The sequence below is a fragment of the Silene latifolia genome, chromosome Y, assembly GCF_048544455.1.
Source record: "Silene latifolia isolate original U9 population chromosome Y, ASM4854445v1, whole genome shotgun sequence".
In the NCBI taxonomy this organism is placed as follows: Eukaryota; Viridiplantae; Streptophyta; class Magnoliopsida; order Caryophyllales; family Caryophyllaceae; genus Silene; species Silene latifolia.
In genome coordinates, this window is record NC_133538.1 from 223,960,988 (window position 1) to 223,975,516 (window position 14,529).

A 14,529-nucleotide genomic window follows, 5' to 3' on the forward strand; every position below is an offset into this window, starting at 1 on the left:
GTACACAATAACATAATATACGACATAAAATCCCCTATTCACATGTTACTAACATCGCAATATTATAAAATCCATTACCCACATAAACATGTTCCACACATGAATTTCATATTTTTATGCAACTACTTACTTAATCTCTTCCAACCAATTCATCCATTACTGCTACACACTTCTTACCACATATACACATGAACAATAGTGGACAAGTACATAAACTTATCATACAACTTTATGCAAACAAAATATACGTATACTGTAACACCCGCCCTTTTCGTATAATTTTTTCATAAAGAAAAATAATATTTTCCCATTACTTTAACTAGTTAATTCCATTATGTTAATAAAGTAATTTAATTAAAGCTATAAGTTTTAAAGCTTACGTTATATAAAAATATACGTCTTCGTTGGATAGAAATGATAATAGTAATAATAATAATAACTATATTAATAATAAAGTTCCGTCTTAAATTATAGTAGGTTTAAGACGAATTTCCGTCTAGCAAAGACCGTCACATGCTCATATGTGAGTCTAGACTTATCTACTCTCGACCTATCCCAGGGCGACAACACACCCCTCAATTTTGGCACCCAACTAATATAATAATAATAATATTTTCACTCTCCCTCACACTCTCTGACCAACCATATCCCACCAACAACCCCCATTCATTTTCGAAATCCCTGGGTAAAAGAATAGAACACCTGCAAACAAGAATTCTGCATCTGTAAAAAAAAAAAACTCAAAACAGGCTCAAGGAACCCATTAATGGCGACTTAAAATCCTAGATTTCTCGCTCAATTTTCGACCAAACTCAATAATTCTTGCACCATTCTTCTCCTTATCTCTTCCTTCATCTTTTAAGGTAAGAAAGGCATAGACTTGTGAAGTTCTCGTCTCGACCCGTCTCATAAATGTGACGTTTTTAATCTAACTCGGCTCTTATTACGGTTTTTAGGTGAAGACTTTGAGGACCCCGAAGGAAACTCGTTCATAATAGACCATTCCCTTGAAAATTGAAGAAAGTTAAGGTAACCGTGATAGGTTACTCGACAAACGTCGGGAAACTCCGCCCCTTTCTACTCGTTTTTGCCTTATTTTTCGCAAGGTTGAAGTCTTTATGTGCTTCCCCCATAGATGGAGTTGATTTTGTTGTGTTTGTGCTCATTTTTCATGGTTGTTTGGACCCCTTTTGGTCCGTTTTCTTGCTGAGTTCGGGTAAGGGGAAGAAGTCGAGTTCTCTGTTCTGCCATGGTTTATTTTTAATCGTTGACTTCGTTTTGGTCGAGTAGAAATGTCATTTGGTTTCTCGTCCTGGACTGTTTATGTTGCTAGGGATTGTGTATGTTGACTACGGCGTCCTACTGTTCGGTAGCGGATACCTCCGTCTCTTGGGTGACCTCTTACTTGCGGTTGGGTCATGCTTCCCCGTACGCAATGGTTAATCCCTCTCTCCCTGTTTTCAAAACCTGCACTGATGATGCGTTTTCCTGAAGCATGAATTGAATTGTTGGGCTCACAAGTCTGCAAGTTTTGGACTGGTTTTGTTTTGGGTTTGGTGTGCAGCTGTCCTCCTTCTTCTTTATTTCGTGTTTACTGGGTTGCCGAGCACACTGATACATGTCCTCTTCTTTCTTTATTATATGATCACTGTGTTTGCCATATTGATGCCGTGTTCCTTTTTTTTTCTTTATTTTGTGATTCGATGTTGGACTCACCAACATTCAATGCTTGGGCTCAAACCATGAAAACTTTTGGACTCACCTCTTCATTTTATTTGGACCAAATTTCTGGATGTTTGTGGGCTCATCATTACTAAATTTTTGGACCCAATTTGTCGCTTGCATTGGATTGTTTGCATTTCGTAAATTTCCACATGACGTAAATTATCCATTACCACTTGTTATATTTTATTTATTGTATTTAGCCGACATGTATAATGATAAAATGAAATGTTTATTTTATACGCTCAAGTATGAAAGGATGATTATAAATAATTACTTGTGAGAGTCGTATTCTTGTAGAAATGCCATGATACTACCGTATATGCTTGATTTACATTTACGCCCTACTTGTCTTTGTTACGCAAGTACGGGTTTGGCACCTTGTCTTTGTTCGGCAAGTATGGTTTTGGCCACTTGTCTTTGTCTTTGGCAAGTGAGTCATATCTTAGTCCTTCCGCCACTTTCGTCTGTTGTTCGGCGATTGGGGTACTCGGTCTCTATTAGTAGCCGAGTCTTGGGTGCGTGCTGTGCTGGCGCACGTCGAATCGGGATGTACACCCGAGAATCTGCAGATTTAGACTAGGACCGTATCATTATCGTAGTCCTACCCGGGGAAATTATAGTCTAAGAGTAGTAAATGTTAGCATTTTGGATGGTATATTGGTCATATCTCCTTGATTTACGTGCTCATGGCTAAGTGGTACTTATGTTGCTCCCTTACATTCTTCCTCCATTATTTAACATTGTTTATGCTTTGCTTACTTGCCTGTCTTATTCCTTTCCTTATTTATGAATCTTTGAACATGCATGCTCATTTGCATAGTTACAATTCAACTCATTCTCATCTTACTTAATCTGATCATTTATTTATGTGTTTTGTCATGTTCGTCTTGATGTTTTGTGGCTGGGAGAACCTTGAGTTACTCCCCACTGACTGTGGCTTTCATGTTTACATGAATGACAGGTTGGTGAAGATGCTTATATGGGGTTTGACGTGTGAGCTAGCGAGTACCCTGGACTTTTAGATTTCCTATTTACCGCTTAGACTCACCTATTTCTTTATGTCATTCGAGGGATATATTTTCCCCACTTTTGACCGTTTTATTTGTATGGACCCTTGTTTTTATTTCCGTTTTCCTTCGTCGAATGTTAGTGACTCCCGCATGCTAAACTCTATCTACTAAATAAAAGTTTTAAAAACTTCACATTTTTCGCATATATTTAGTAGTTTACTTTCCGCTTTATCGCGGGGTGTCACAGTTGGTATCAGAGCCTTTGTAGCTCCCGACGCACACACGTGTACCCCAACTTAAATTTTGAACTTGACCTTGAAATAATGAATGAGAGATGGGTAGAACTAAGGACCTAAGTTGGTAGTCTTCTTGTGTATGCTATTTGTTAAGTACTAACTCGTTTGACTCTCTTTGGTGCTTTAAGAAGATGGTGCGACCAAACAATGTGGAGAATACTATCTTGCAAGCCCTTACTCAAATTCTTCAAAATCAACAAAATGTCAATGTTCAAGCCCATCCCGCTCCACAAGTGGTAGATCATCAAGGAAGTTTTTCTTGGATTGCAAGTCAACTAGCAAGAAACAAGGCTAGGACCTATGGTGGTGAAGTGGATCCTATTGAGCTTTCCGAGTGGTTTCGTGACATGGAGAAGAATTTCTCTCTTTATGATGTTCAAGATCGAGACAAAGTGAAGCTTGCCTCTCATTTCCTTGTGAAGGAGGCCGATAGGTGGTGGACTATTACCGGACCTTCCGTCACTCAAGACCCCACCTTTGATTGGAACCGTTTCAAGACTCTTGTGGAAACTCGTTTCTACCCTAAGGAACTCAAGCAACAAAAATTGAAGGAGTTCATTGATTTCAAGCAAGGAGGCCTATCCGTTCAAGCTTTCACCAACAAATTCAATGATCTTGCTCACTTTGCCCCAAAGTTTGTGAAAGATGAAGATGAACGTGTCTACTTCTACCAAAGCAAGTTGAATCCCAAGTTGGAAAGTATGGTGAGAAGAGACTCCACAACCTTTGTGGCGGTCTATGATGATGCTCTTTGGGCCGAAAATTCCTTGAAGGCTATTGATAATGATGCCAAGACTCGTTCCCACTCTACTTCTTACCGTCCCAACTTTCATGGCAAGAGACCCTTTGTGCCTTCTCCTTCACAAAACAATCCTAACAAGAGGTTTGTACCAAGAGCACAAGAACCAAGAGTGCAAGAACCAAGGAGGCAAGAGCCTAGTGGGCAAGTTTCCTAATCAAGCAACAACAACCTCAATTTGGAGAAAGCTCGCAAGTGCTTCAATTGTAAGCAAGCCGTTCACCCCGGAGTTGGATGCTACAATCGACCTTTGAATTGCTACATTTGTAAGAAGCTTAGGACATCGTGCCAATGCTTGTCCCGAGAAGAAGGATGATCCTACTCCTAAAGCCAAGCCAAGAGGAACCATCTTTGTCATGAGTCGTGCCGAAGCCGCCGCTCATCCCGACATCATTACGGGTATGTTCTCAATTTTTGATCAACCATGCCTTATACTTTTCGATACCGGCGCATCTTTATCTTTTATTTCTTCCAAGTTTTCGGAAAAGTTAGCTCTTGAGCCCATACCTAGTGAGGATACCCCTATATCCTTACCTTCCGGAGAAATCATTTCATGCTCCTACTTCTTTCCCGATGTCCCTATCATAATTTCGGGAAATCTATTCCCCGCTAACCTACTTCGTTTTCCACTTGAGGAATTCGATGTGATTTTGGGTATGAATTGGTTGTCCAAGTATGATGCAAGATTCGAGTGTAGAGATCAAAAGATTCGCCTCAAAAGTCCGCTAGGAACCCGTGTATCCGATAAAGGAGTTCGTTCTCAAGAAGGTGTGAAGTTGATTTCCGCGTTGAAGTTGATGAGTATGGAGAGGAAAGGTCACCAAGTCTTTTTATGTGTGGTGACTTCTACTTCTTCTTCTTTGCCGAAGCTTGAAGAAGTACCCGTGGTGTGTGAGTTCGCCGATGTTTTTCCCGAGGAGTTGCCCGGGATACCTCCCGAGCGTGACGTGGAATTTTCTATCGACCTTGTGCCCGGAACCGGACCGATTGCTAAAGCTCCTTACCGTATGGCTCCAACCGAACTTAAAGAGTTAAGGAAGCAACTTGATGAGATGATTGAGAAAGGATTTATTCGACCTAGTGCCTCACCTTGGGGTGCTCCCGTTCTCTTTGTGAAGAAGAAAGATGGATCCATGAGACTTTGTATCGATTATCGTGAGCTTAACCGTGCTACTATTAAGAACAAGTACCCTCTACCTAGGATTGAAGATTTGTTTGATCAACTCAAAGGTGCCTCTACATTCTCCAAGATTGATCTAAGATCCGGTTATCATCAAATTCCCGTTCGTGATTCCGATATTCCAAAAACCGCCTTTAGCACGAGATATGGACATTTCGAGTTTAAGGTGATGCCCTTTGGTTTAACCAATGCCCCGTCTATCTTCATGGACCAAATGAACCGAACTTTTAGTGAGTACTTGGACAAGTGTGTTGTGGTCTTCATCGACGATATTCTCATCTTTTCTAAATCCGAGGAAGAGCATGCCGATCATCTTCGTACCATCTTAGAGATTCTTCGTCGTCAAAAGTGGTTTGCCAAATTTTCCAAGTGTGAATTTTGGTTGTCTAAGGTGTCATTTCTTGGTCATGTGATATCTAAGGAAGGTGTTATGGTGGATCCTTCGAAGATTGAAGCCGTGATGGAATGGAAGAGCCCGACCAATGTTGGTGAGATCCGTAGTTTCTTGGGTTTGGCGGGTTATTACCGTCGCTTTGTAAAGGACTTTTCTAAGCTTGCTAGACCGATGACTCAACTTTTGAAGAAAGAGACCAAATTCTTGTGGACCGAAGCTTGTGAAGTAGCGTTTCAAGAGTTGAAGAGAAGATTGACTACCGCTCCCGTGTTGACCTTACCCGAGGATGGAGTGGACTTTGATGTGTTTTGTGATGCTTCTAAGATGGGTTTAGGTTGTGTTCTCATGCAAAATAGGAAGGTTGTTGCTTATGCTTCGCGACAATTGAGAGTTCATGAAGTGAACTACCCTACCCACGATCTTGAGTTAGCCGCCGTTGTTCATGCCTTAAAGATGTGGAGACACTACCTCATTGGAGTTCATTGCCGTATCTACACCGATCATAAGAGTTTGAGGTATATTTTCACCCAAAAAGAGTTGAATATGAGACAACGTCGTTGGTTGGAATTAGTGAATGACTATGATTTGGAGTTGTTATATCACGAAGGAAAGGCAAATGTGGTTGCCGATGCTCTTAGTAGGAAGTCGACTCACTCCTTGAGTGCCATCCGTGTACTTCCCGATGACCTTTGTACCGAATTTCGTAAGTTAAGTTTGCAAATAGTGGAAAGTGGCTTTGATTACCTTGGTGCTATGGTTGCCGAATCCGTTATTCTTCGTGAGATCCGTGATAACCTTGTGGATGATGCTACTTTCAAAAGATTCCAAGCCAAGCTTCTTGAAGGGAAAGCTAAAGATTGTGAGATTGATGCTAGTGGATACCTTCGTTACCAAAGCCGCATGTATGTCCCCGATGCCAGTAACTTGAGAAAGAGAGTTCTTGATGAAGCCCACCTATCCCCTTATTCAATCCACCCTGGAGGAGACAAGATGTATAAGGATTTGAAGCTTCAATTTTGGTGGCCTAACATGAAGAATGACATTGTGACTTATGTTGGGAAATGCCTCACTTGTCAACAAGTGAAGATTGAGCATAAGAGACCCGGAGGTTTGCTACAACCCTTAGATGTGCCTTTATGGAAATGGGAATCTATCTCTATGGATTTTGTTATGGCCTTGCCTAAGACCGTTGGTGGAAAGGATGCCGTATGGGTGATTGTGGATAGATTGACCAAGTGTGCTAGGTTTATCCCCATAAAAGAGACTTGGAGTCTAGATAGGCTTGCTAATGCCTATGTTGAGGAGATTGTTCGTTACCATGGTGTCCCTAAGGAGATCGTGTCGGATCGTGACCTAAGATTTTGTTCGAGATTTTGGAAGGCTTTGCAAGATGCTATGGGTAGTAAGTTGTTGATGAGTACCGCTTTCCATGCCGCTACCGATGGACAAACCGAAAGGACGATTCAAACTCTTGAAGATTTGTTGCGTGCTTGTGTCCTTGATTTCCATATTAGTTGGGAGAAGAGCCTACCTTTGGTGGAATTTTCCTACAATAATAGTTACCATGCCTCCATCAAGATGGCTCCTTATGAAGCTTTATATGGAAGAAAGTGCCGTAGTCCGATTTGTTGGGATCAAGCAAGTGATGTTCATGATCTAGGACCCGACAAGCTAGCTGAAACAATTGACCAAGTGAAGATCATCCGAGAAAGAATGAAAGCCGCCCAAGATCGCCAAAAGTCTTATGCCGATGTTCGCCGTCGACCCTTGGAGTTTGAAATTGGTGATAAAGTGTTCTTGAAGGTTTCTCCTATGAAAGGAGTAAAGAGATTTGGAGTTAAAGGGAAGTTGAGCCCAAAGTACATTGGACCTTATGATGTGGTGAAAAGGATTGGTGTCGTGGCTTACAAATTGGATTTGCCCCCGAGTTTGGGTAAAGTTCATGATGTGTTCCATGTATCTCAACTTAGGAAGTACATTAGTGACCCGAGTCATGTGTTGCAAAATGAAATTCCCGAGCTTGAGCCTAGTCTTTCTTTCGAAGAGAGACCGATTCGCATTTTGGATAAGAAAGACAAAAAGTTGAGGAGTAAAGTTGTCCCCTTATTGAAAGTTTTATGGAAGTGCGGTGACGTGGAAGAAGTGACTTGGGAACCGGAAGCTTCTATGCGTATCAAGTACCCGGATTTGTTTTCTTAAGGTAATTATTTTTACTTCAAGTTTCGAGGACGAAACTTTTTAAAAGGAGGGGTAATTGTAACACCCGCCCTTTTCGTATAATTTTTTCATAAAGAAAAATAATATTTTCCCATTACTTTAACTAGTTAATTCCATTATGTTAATAAAGTAATTTAATTAAAGCTATAAGTTTTAAAGCTTACGTTATATAAAAATATACGTCTTCGTTGGATAGAAATGATAATAGTAATAATAATAATAACTATATTAATAATAAAGTTCCGTCTTAAATTATAGTAGGTTTAAGACGAATTTCCTTCTAGCAAAGACCGTCACATGCTCACATGTGAGTCTAGACTTATCTACTCTCGACCTATCCCGGGGCGACAACACACCCCTCAATTTTGGCACCCAACTAATATAATAATAATATTTTCACTCTCCCTCACACTCTCTGACCAACCATATCCCACCAACAACCCCCATTCATTTTCGAAATCCCTGGGTAAAAGAATAGAACACCTGCAAACAACAATTCTGCATCTGTAAAAAAAAAAAAAAAACTCAAAACAGGCTCAAGGAACCCATTAATGGCGACTTAAAATCCTAGATTTCTCGCTCAATTTTCGACCAAACTCAATAATTCTTGCACCATTCTTCTCCTTATCTCTTCCTTCATCTTTTAAGGTAAGAAAGGCATAGCCTTGTGAAGTTCTCGTCTCGACCCGTCTCATAAATGTGACGTTTTTAAACTAACTCGGCTCTTATTACGGTTTTTAGGTGAAGACTTTGAGGACCCCGAAGGAAACTCGTTCATAATAGACCATTCCCTTGAAGATTGAAGAAAGTTAAGGTAACCGTGATAGGTTACTCGACAAACATCGGGAAACTCCGCCCCTTTCTACTCGTTTTTGCCTTATTTTTCGCAAAGTTGAAGTCTTTATGTGCTTCCCCCATAGATGGAGTTGATTTTGTTGTGTTTGTGCTCATTTTTCATGGTTGTTTGGACCCCTTTGGGTCCGTTTTCTTGCTGAGTTTGGGTAAGGGGAAGAAGTCGAGTTCTCTGTTCTGCCATGGTTTATTTTTAACTGTTGACTTCGTTTTGGTCGAGTAGAAATGTCATTTGGTTTCTCGCCGGACTGTTTATGTTGCTAGGGATGTGTATGTTGACTACGGCGTCCTACCGTTCGGTAGCGGATACCTCCGTCTCTTGGATCGACCTCTTACTTGCTTGGGGTCATGCTTCCCCGTACGCAATGGTTAATCCCCTTTCCCCTGTTTCGAAACCGCACCGATGATGCGTTTTCTGAAGCATGAATTGAATTGTTGGGCTCACAAGTCGCAAGTTTTGACTGGTTTTGTTTTGGGTTTGGTGTGCGGTTTGTCCTCCTTCTTCTTTATTTCGTGTTTCTTGGGTTCGAGCACACTCGATATATGTCCTCTTCTTTCTTTATTATATGATCACCGTGTGTTTGCCATATTGATGCCGTGTTCCTTTTTTTTTCTTTATTTTGTGATTCGATGTTGGACTCACCAACATTCAATGCTTGGGCTCAAACCATGAAAACTTTTGGACTCACCTCTTCATTTTATTTGGACCAAATTTCTGGATGTTTGTGGGCTCATCATTACTAAATTTTTGGACCCAATTTGTCGCTTGCATTGGATTGTTTGCATTTCGTAAATTTCCACATGACGTAAATTATCCATTACCACTTGTTATATTTTATTTATTGTATTTAGCCGACATGTATAATGATAAAATGAAATGTTTATTTTATACGCTCAAGTATGAAAGGATGATTATAAATAATTACTTGTGAGAGTCGTATTCTTGTAGAAATGCCATGATACTACCGTATATGCTTGATTTACATTTACGCCCTACTTGTCTTTGTTCGCAAGTACGGGTTTGGCTCGCTTGTCTTTGTTACGGCAAGTATGGTTTTGGCCACTTGTCTTTGTCTTTGGCAAGTGAGTCATATCTTAGTCCTTCCGCCACTTTCGTCTTTGTTCGCATCGATTGGGGTACTCGGTCTCTATTAGTAGCCGAGTCTTGGGTGCGTGCTGTGCTGGCGCACGTCGAATCGGGATGTACACCCGAGAATCTGCAGATTTAGACTAGGACCGTATCATTATCGTAGTCCTACCCGGGGGAATTATAGTCTAAGAGTAGTAAATGTTAGCATTTTGGATGGTATATTGGTCATATCTCCTTGATTTACGTGCTCATGGCTAAGTGGTACTTATGTTGCTCCCTTACATTCTTCCTCCATTATTTAACATTGTTTATGCTTTGCTTACTTGCTTGTCGTATTCCTTTCCTTATTTATGAATCTTTGAACATGCATGCTCATTTGCATAGTTACAATTCAACTCATTCTCATCTTACTTAATCTGATCATTTATTTATGTGTTTTGTCATGTTCGTCTTGATGTTTTGTGGCTGGGAGAACCTTGAGTTACTCCCCCGACGTGGCTTTCATGTTTACATGAATGACAGGTTGGTGAAGATGCTTATATGGGGTTTGACGTGTGAGCTAGCGAGTACCCTGGACTTTTAGATTTCCTATTTACCGCTTAGACTCACCTATTTCTTTATGTCATTCGAGGGATATATTTTCCCCACTTTTGACCGTTTTGTTTGTATGGACCCTTGTTTTTATTTCCGTTTTTCCTTCTGTCGAATGTTAGTGACTCCCGCATGCTAAACTCTATCTACTAAATAAAAGTTTTAAAAACTTCACATTTTTCGCATCTATTTAGTAGTTTACTTTCCGCTTTATCGCGGGGTGTCATATATACGACACAACATTCCTATGCACATGTTATTATTATGCCACATTATGAATCATCCATCCTGCAACATCATCATTCATCACATATTATCACATATGAACTACTTCCTTTTTCTACCACATCATTCATCATTCTCATATACTTTTCCTACAATTCTAACCAACATTGTAAACCAACTACCATGCAACATGCTTTCAATCAACAACAGTTCTATATACTTCACCAACCTTGTATTCACAATCTCAACCTTTTACTCCAACATCCAACAATTACAACATACATCATCACATCCACATACGAACTAACAAGCATCACATACGACCTTGACATACACCCCCCATGTGACCAGTTCAAAATTGTAGGGCGAGTTCGCGACTTTAGGACGTCTCCCAAGCCTTTGCATTAGCTCCTACAACCTTTACCCCAGGTTCATTTTAATTGACTCCTTAGATTCATTAGATTCATTGGTTACAGGTTTCAGGATCGTCTCTCTGATACCATTTGTAACACCTCCATACTCCAAGTGCTTTACCAGGACCACTTAGGTATAAGGATGCTACCATCTCGGTTACCCGAGGCATGATATTCATAAGACAATAACGAAACAACTTTAAATAATATAAGTTTAGTGAAAGGTTACAACTGAAACCAAATACCAAAATACGAAACATGTTCTCAAAACCATCTGTCTACTGAATTAACTGAAATGTCATAAAACTAGTAAAGCTACAGCGGAAGACTTCTATCGTCAGACGGTGGCACATCCCAGCTATCCCAGTACTCAACTCAAACCTGCTCAATTCACGCTCACCATCCCCGAATGGATCACCGCAGGTTTTACAAAACAACAACCGGGGTCAGTACTAATCACACAACTTATATATATCAACAATACGATAAACAGACAGCTTAACCGTCACACACACACAATCACACCAGTCCCATCAATCTCAATCACCGACTGTCCACTGGACCAGCCCTGCCAGTGGGGGACCACAGCCGTTCCCACCTAAGCCCCGCTCATCATACCGAGCGATAACCTTGTCCATTAATGTGCACATCCCCTTCCGTGGCGGGTTCCACGAAGGGCGAAACTAGGGCGTGAAGCCACTCTCGCAAGTGACTCCACTCAGCCGAGAACGCATCTCGAGAACCAGAGACAAACAATCACAATCACAACCGTCACAATACAATTACGATATTAATCAATCAATCTCAACACATCAACAATCACTATGGGACTAATACTGAGTAGGGAAACCCTACCTGGAAAGCACAACTATCAGACGGTATCAACAGCTGTATCAAAAAGCCTCTTCTACAAAACCTCCTCCTATCATACAAACACATAAACACTACCAAATCACAATCTACACAAAACCCCTAAATCCCCATATTAGGGTTTAACCAACTTAAAGGAAATACTGTAAAAATGGTACATAGATCTTACCCTCGACGCAAGGATCTCAACGGTATAACGAAAGGTGAAATCCGACCTTCCAAACTCCGGGATTTGCTAATAATGCGATTAAAGCGAAGAACGTACTTTGTTTTCTCTCTTGACAGTGATTAGGTTTTGAGAAAGTGTTTAAGAACAATGACGGAAGTATAATATACCTTAATCGCATAATTAACAAAACCCGAGAAATAACTCCCCGTAAACCGGCTACTCGATCGAGTAGCTAAGGTACTCGATCGAGTGCCCCCTTACTCGATCGAGTATCTTAGTTACTCGATCGAGTACCCAACAGGTCAGAAACTATTTTAAAACGCAACTCACCCTTACTCGACAGAGTAAGGCCTACACGATAGAGTACCCAGAGACTCATAAATACGGAGTATTACATTGAGACACTTACTTGTTACCCAGGGTAAAATTTGAACGAGGTTAGGGAATAGTTTATACGAGACAGTTGTCGGTTTTCATTACTCGACTTTCTTAGGTCGTTTCATTCGGCCTTCCTAGGCCCAACTCAACCCATTCGACCAATCGTCCCGTCTAGACGATCCAGATTCTTATCTGGGCCTACGGATAGATATCGATTGACGTCAACCATACCGTGGTACATACTCATTTTGTATCAAGGGCTTTCACTACTCGAGGAAATGGACTAGGAACCGACCTTACTCATGTTTGGCATGGGCCTCTCCACAGACCAGGGTTTGATTGCTTGGTATGGCAACCCACCTTTTAAGCCAAAACCCTTTTAAATGCACTCAGCATACCGTTATAATGCCTGTATGAATGCTTGTACCATATGCGATCACCATTTTGTAAACAAAACCATGACAAAATTTCTGTAAAATCAAAACCCCCTTTTAAAATGTAAATTTTTCGAAAGTTGCCTAAAAATAGCGCAAAATGAGTCGAAACTCTGTCCAAATGTCCAGTCGAAATTCGGGCCTCAAAACCCATTTCAAAACTTCACTTCGAGTCAGCACTCCTACAACTACACTACAGTTGCTTAGGACAAACATTTCAAAACTTTGTCATTTTCAAACCTTACTCAACATAATGGCACACTCCCACTTAACAAGTTGAGTCTTTTTTGAGTAAGTGTGCTAAAATGGTCGATCGTGTTATGATTCGTCAGCAATCTCTTATCCCCAGTTTCCAAGATGCCTGGAACTAGTCACACAAATGTTAATGGACAACCCCAAAATGGTAATGATCTAATCCGAGCTACGCTCGTCCGTCTCCAAACAAGCCAAGACCAAGCTTATGCTCGCCTCAACGCTATTGAAGGCCGAATTGTTGCTGTAGAAACTACGCTTCCTCCTGCAGAGAATGATGATCCTGAAATGAGCGTGCATGATAATCTTCCACCCTTTGTGGGACAACAAGAAGTCAACCCTCCACTAGGTCCTACTGAAGCTGAAAAGCGACTTCAATACTTGGAGGAGCAACTAATGTACCTTAAGGGAGAGGACATCTACAGGGAGAATAATCGTAAGTATGAGGCCGTGAATGCTCAATTGCCGACCAATTTCAACATGACTGACATTCCAAAGTTCAGGGGGCATGAAAACCCTTTGAACCACATTCGTGCTTTCAAAGATTACATGTCTATCAAAAGCATCAAACCTAAGATGTTCCTAAAGATATTTCCTTCATCTCTCGACACCAATCCTAAGTAATGGTTTTACTCTTTGGAGCACAAGAAGATTGCCACTTGGGATGATGCCGCAATTGAATTCACTAAGCAATACACGGATAATGCTGAGATCCAAGTCAACATGCGCACTCTAGAAATTCTTACCCAAAACGAGAAAGAAGGCTTCACCGACTTCCTAAGTAGGTGGAGGAAGAATAGCATACAACTTGTTGAACGTCCAGATGAAGCTACTCTTGTGGAAACGTTCGTAGATAACTTGAGACCTCTTTATACAAACCACCTGAGGTACTAAAACATAAAGTCCTTCAAAGATCTAACGGTCTTAGGGACAAGAATTGAAGATGACATCTGCAAAGGAGTCTTGTCCAAGACGGTAGGTCATGGATATCAAGGTTCGACGAGTCGTTCTTATGGCTCTACTAGCAAGACTTATGAGGTAAACCTTGTCGAATCATCAAAGAAGAATAGTCCGCAAAGAAAGTTCACAAACATTGGCGATTCATACTCCAATGCTCTGAAAAGATTGATGAAACAAGGTAAACTCCAGCCCATAGGACGTACACCTAACCCAGAAAAGAAGTCTAAATTATGGGATGAGAATGCATACTACGAATATCATAGAGGCAAGGGACACGATACAGAGAAACGCTTTAAACAAAAAAATGTCCTTCAAGATACGATCGAAGATGGTCGTTTACCCATACCTCCCGGAGGTAAGCCTAACAATACTCAGAATCCTCTTGGAATTCTGATGATCACAGATGAAGAATCCACCTTGGATTGTTCACACCTAATTTCTCCAGTCGAGGATGAGATTCATGCACTAGAAGATGAGGGGAGTTATTCCACCATTTCTCCTACCATTGCCAATTTTATCGCATGGGCGGAGAGTGTGAGTAGGTAAGTTTCAGAGTTGAAAGATGTAGTGGCATCCCTACGCAATCCAAGTACCATACCTAGGGAAAATGTATCACTAACCCCAAGTCTATCTCAAGAGTCTACGACGCAAGAGGTAATCGCCGTAGTTGACAG

General features: G+C 40.9%; 1 protein-coding gene and 1 long non-coding RNA gene across 2 annotated transcripts; both read left to right on the forward strand.

Annotated features, from left to right (window-relative positions):
• The first annotated feature begins 3,378 nt into the window (after positions 1-3,378).
• Positions 3,379-3,987, forward strand: LOC141630139 (uncharacterized). The gene has a single exon (XM_074443010.1). It carries the CDS (start codon positions 3,379-3,381, stop codon positions 3,985-3,987), a length of 609 nt encoding a protein of 202 aa, XP_074299111.1.
• Positions 3,988-7,604: 3,617 nt separating this feature from the next.
• LOC141633431 (uncharacterized) lies at positions 7,605-10,295 on the forward strand. The gene is made up of 3 exons (XR_012538200.1): positions 7,605-8,269; positions 8,363-8,435; positions 10,086-10,295. It is a non-coding gene; the product is annotated as an uncharacterized LOC141633431 (long non-coding RNA).
• The last annotated feature ends 4,234 nt before the right edge of the window (positions 10,296-14,529 follow it).

What these genes read in the sequence shown, in the direction of transcription:
- LOC141630139 (XM_074443010.1), top strand. Translation starts at nt 3,379, where the DNA reads ATGGAGAAGAATTTCTCTCTTTATGATGTTCAAGATCGAGACAAAGTG.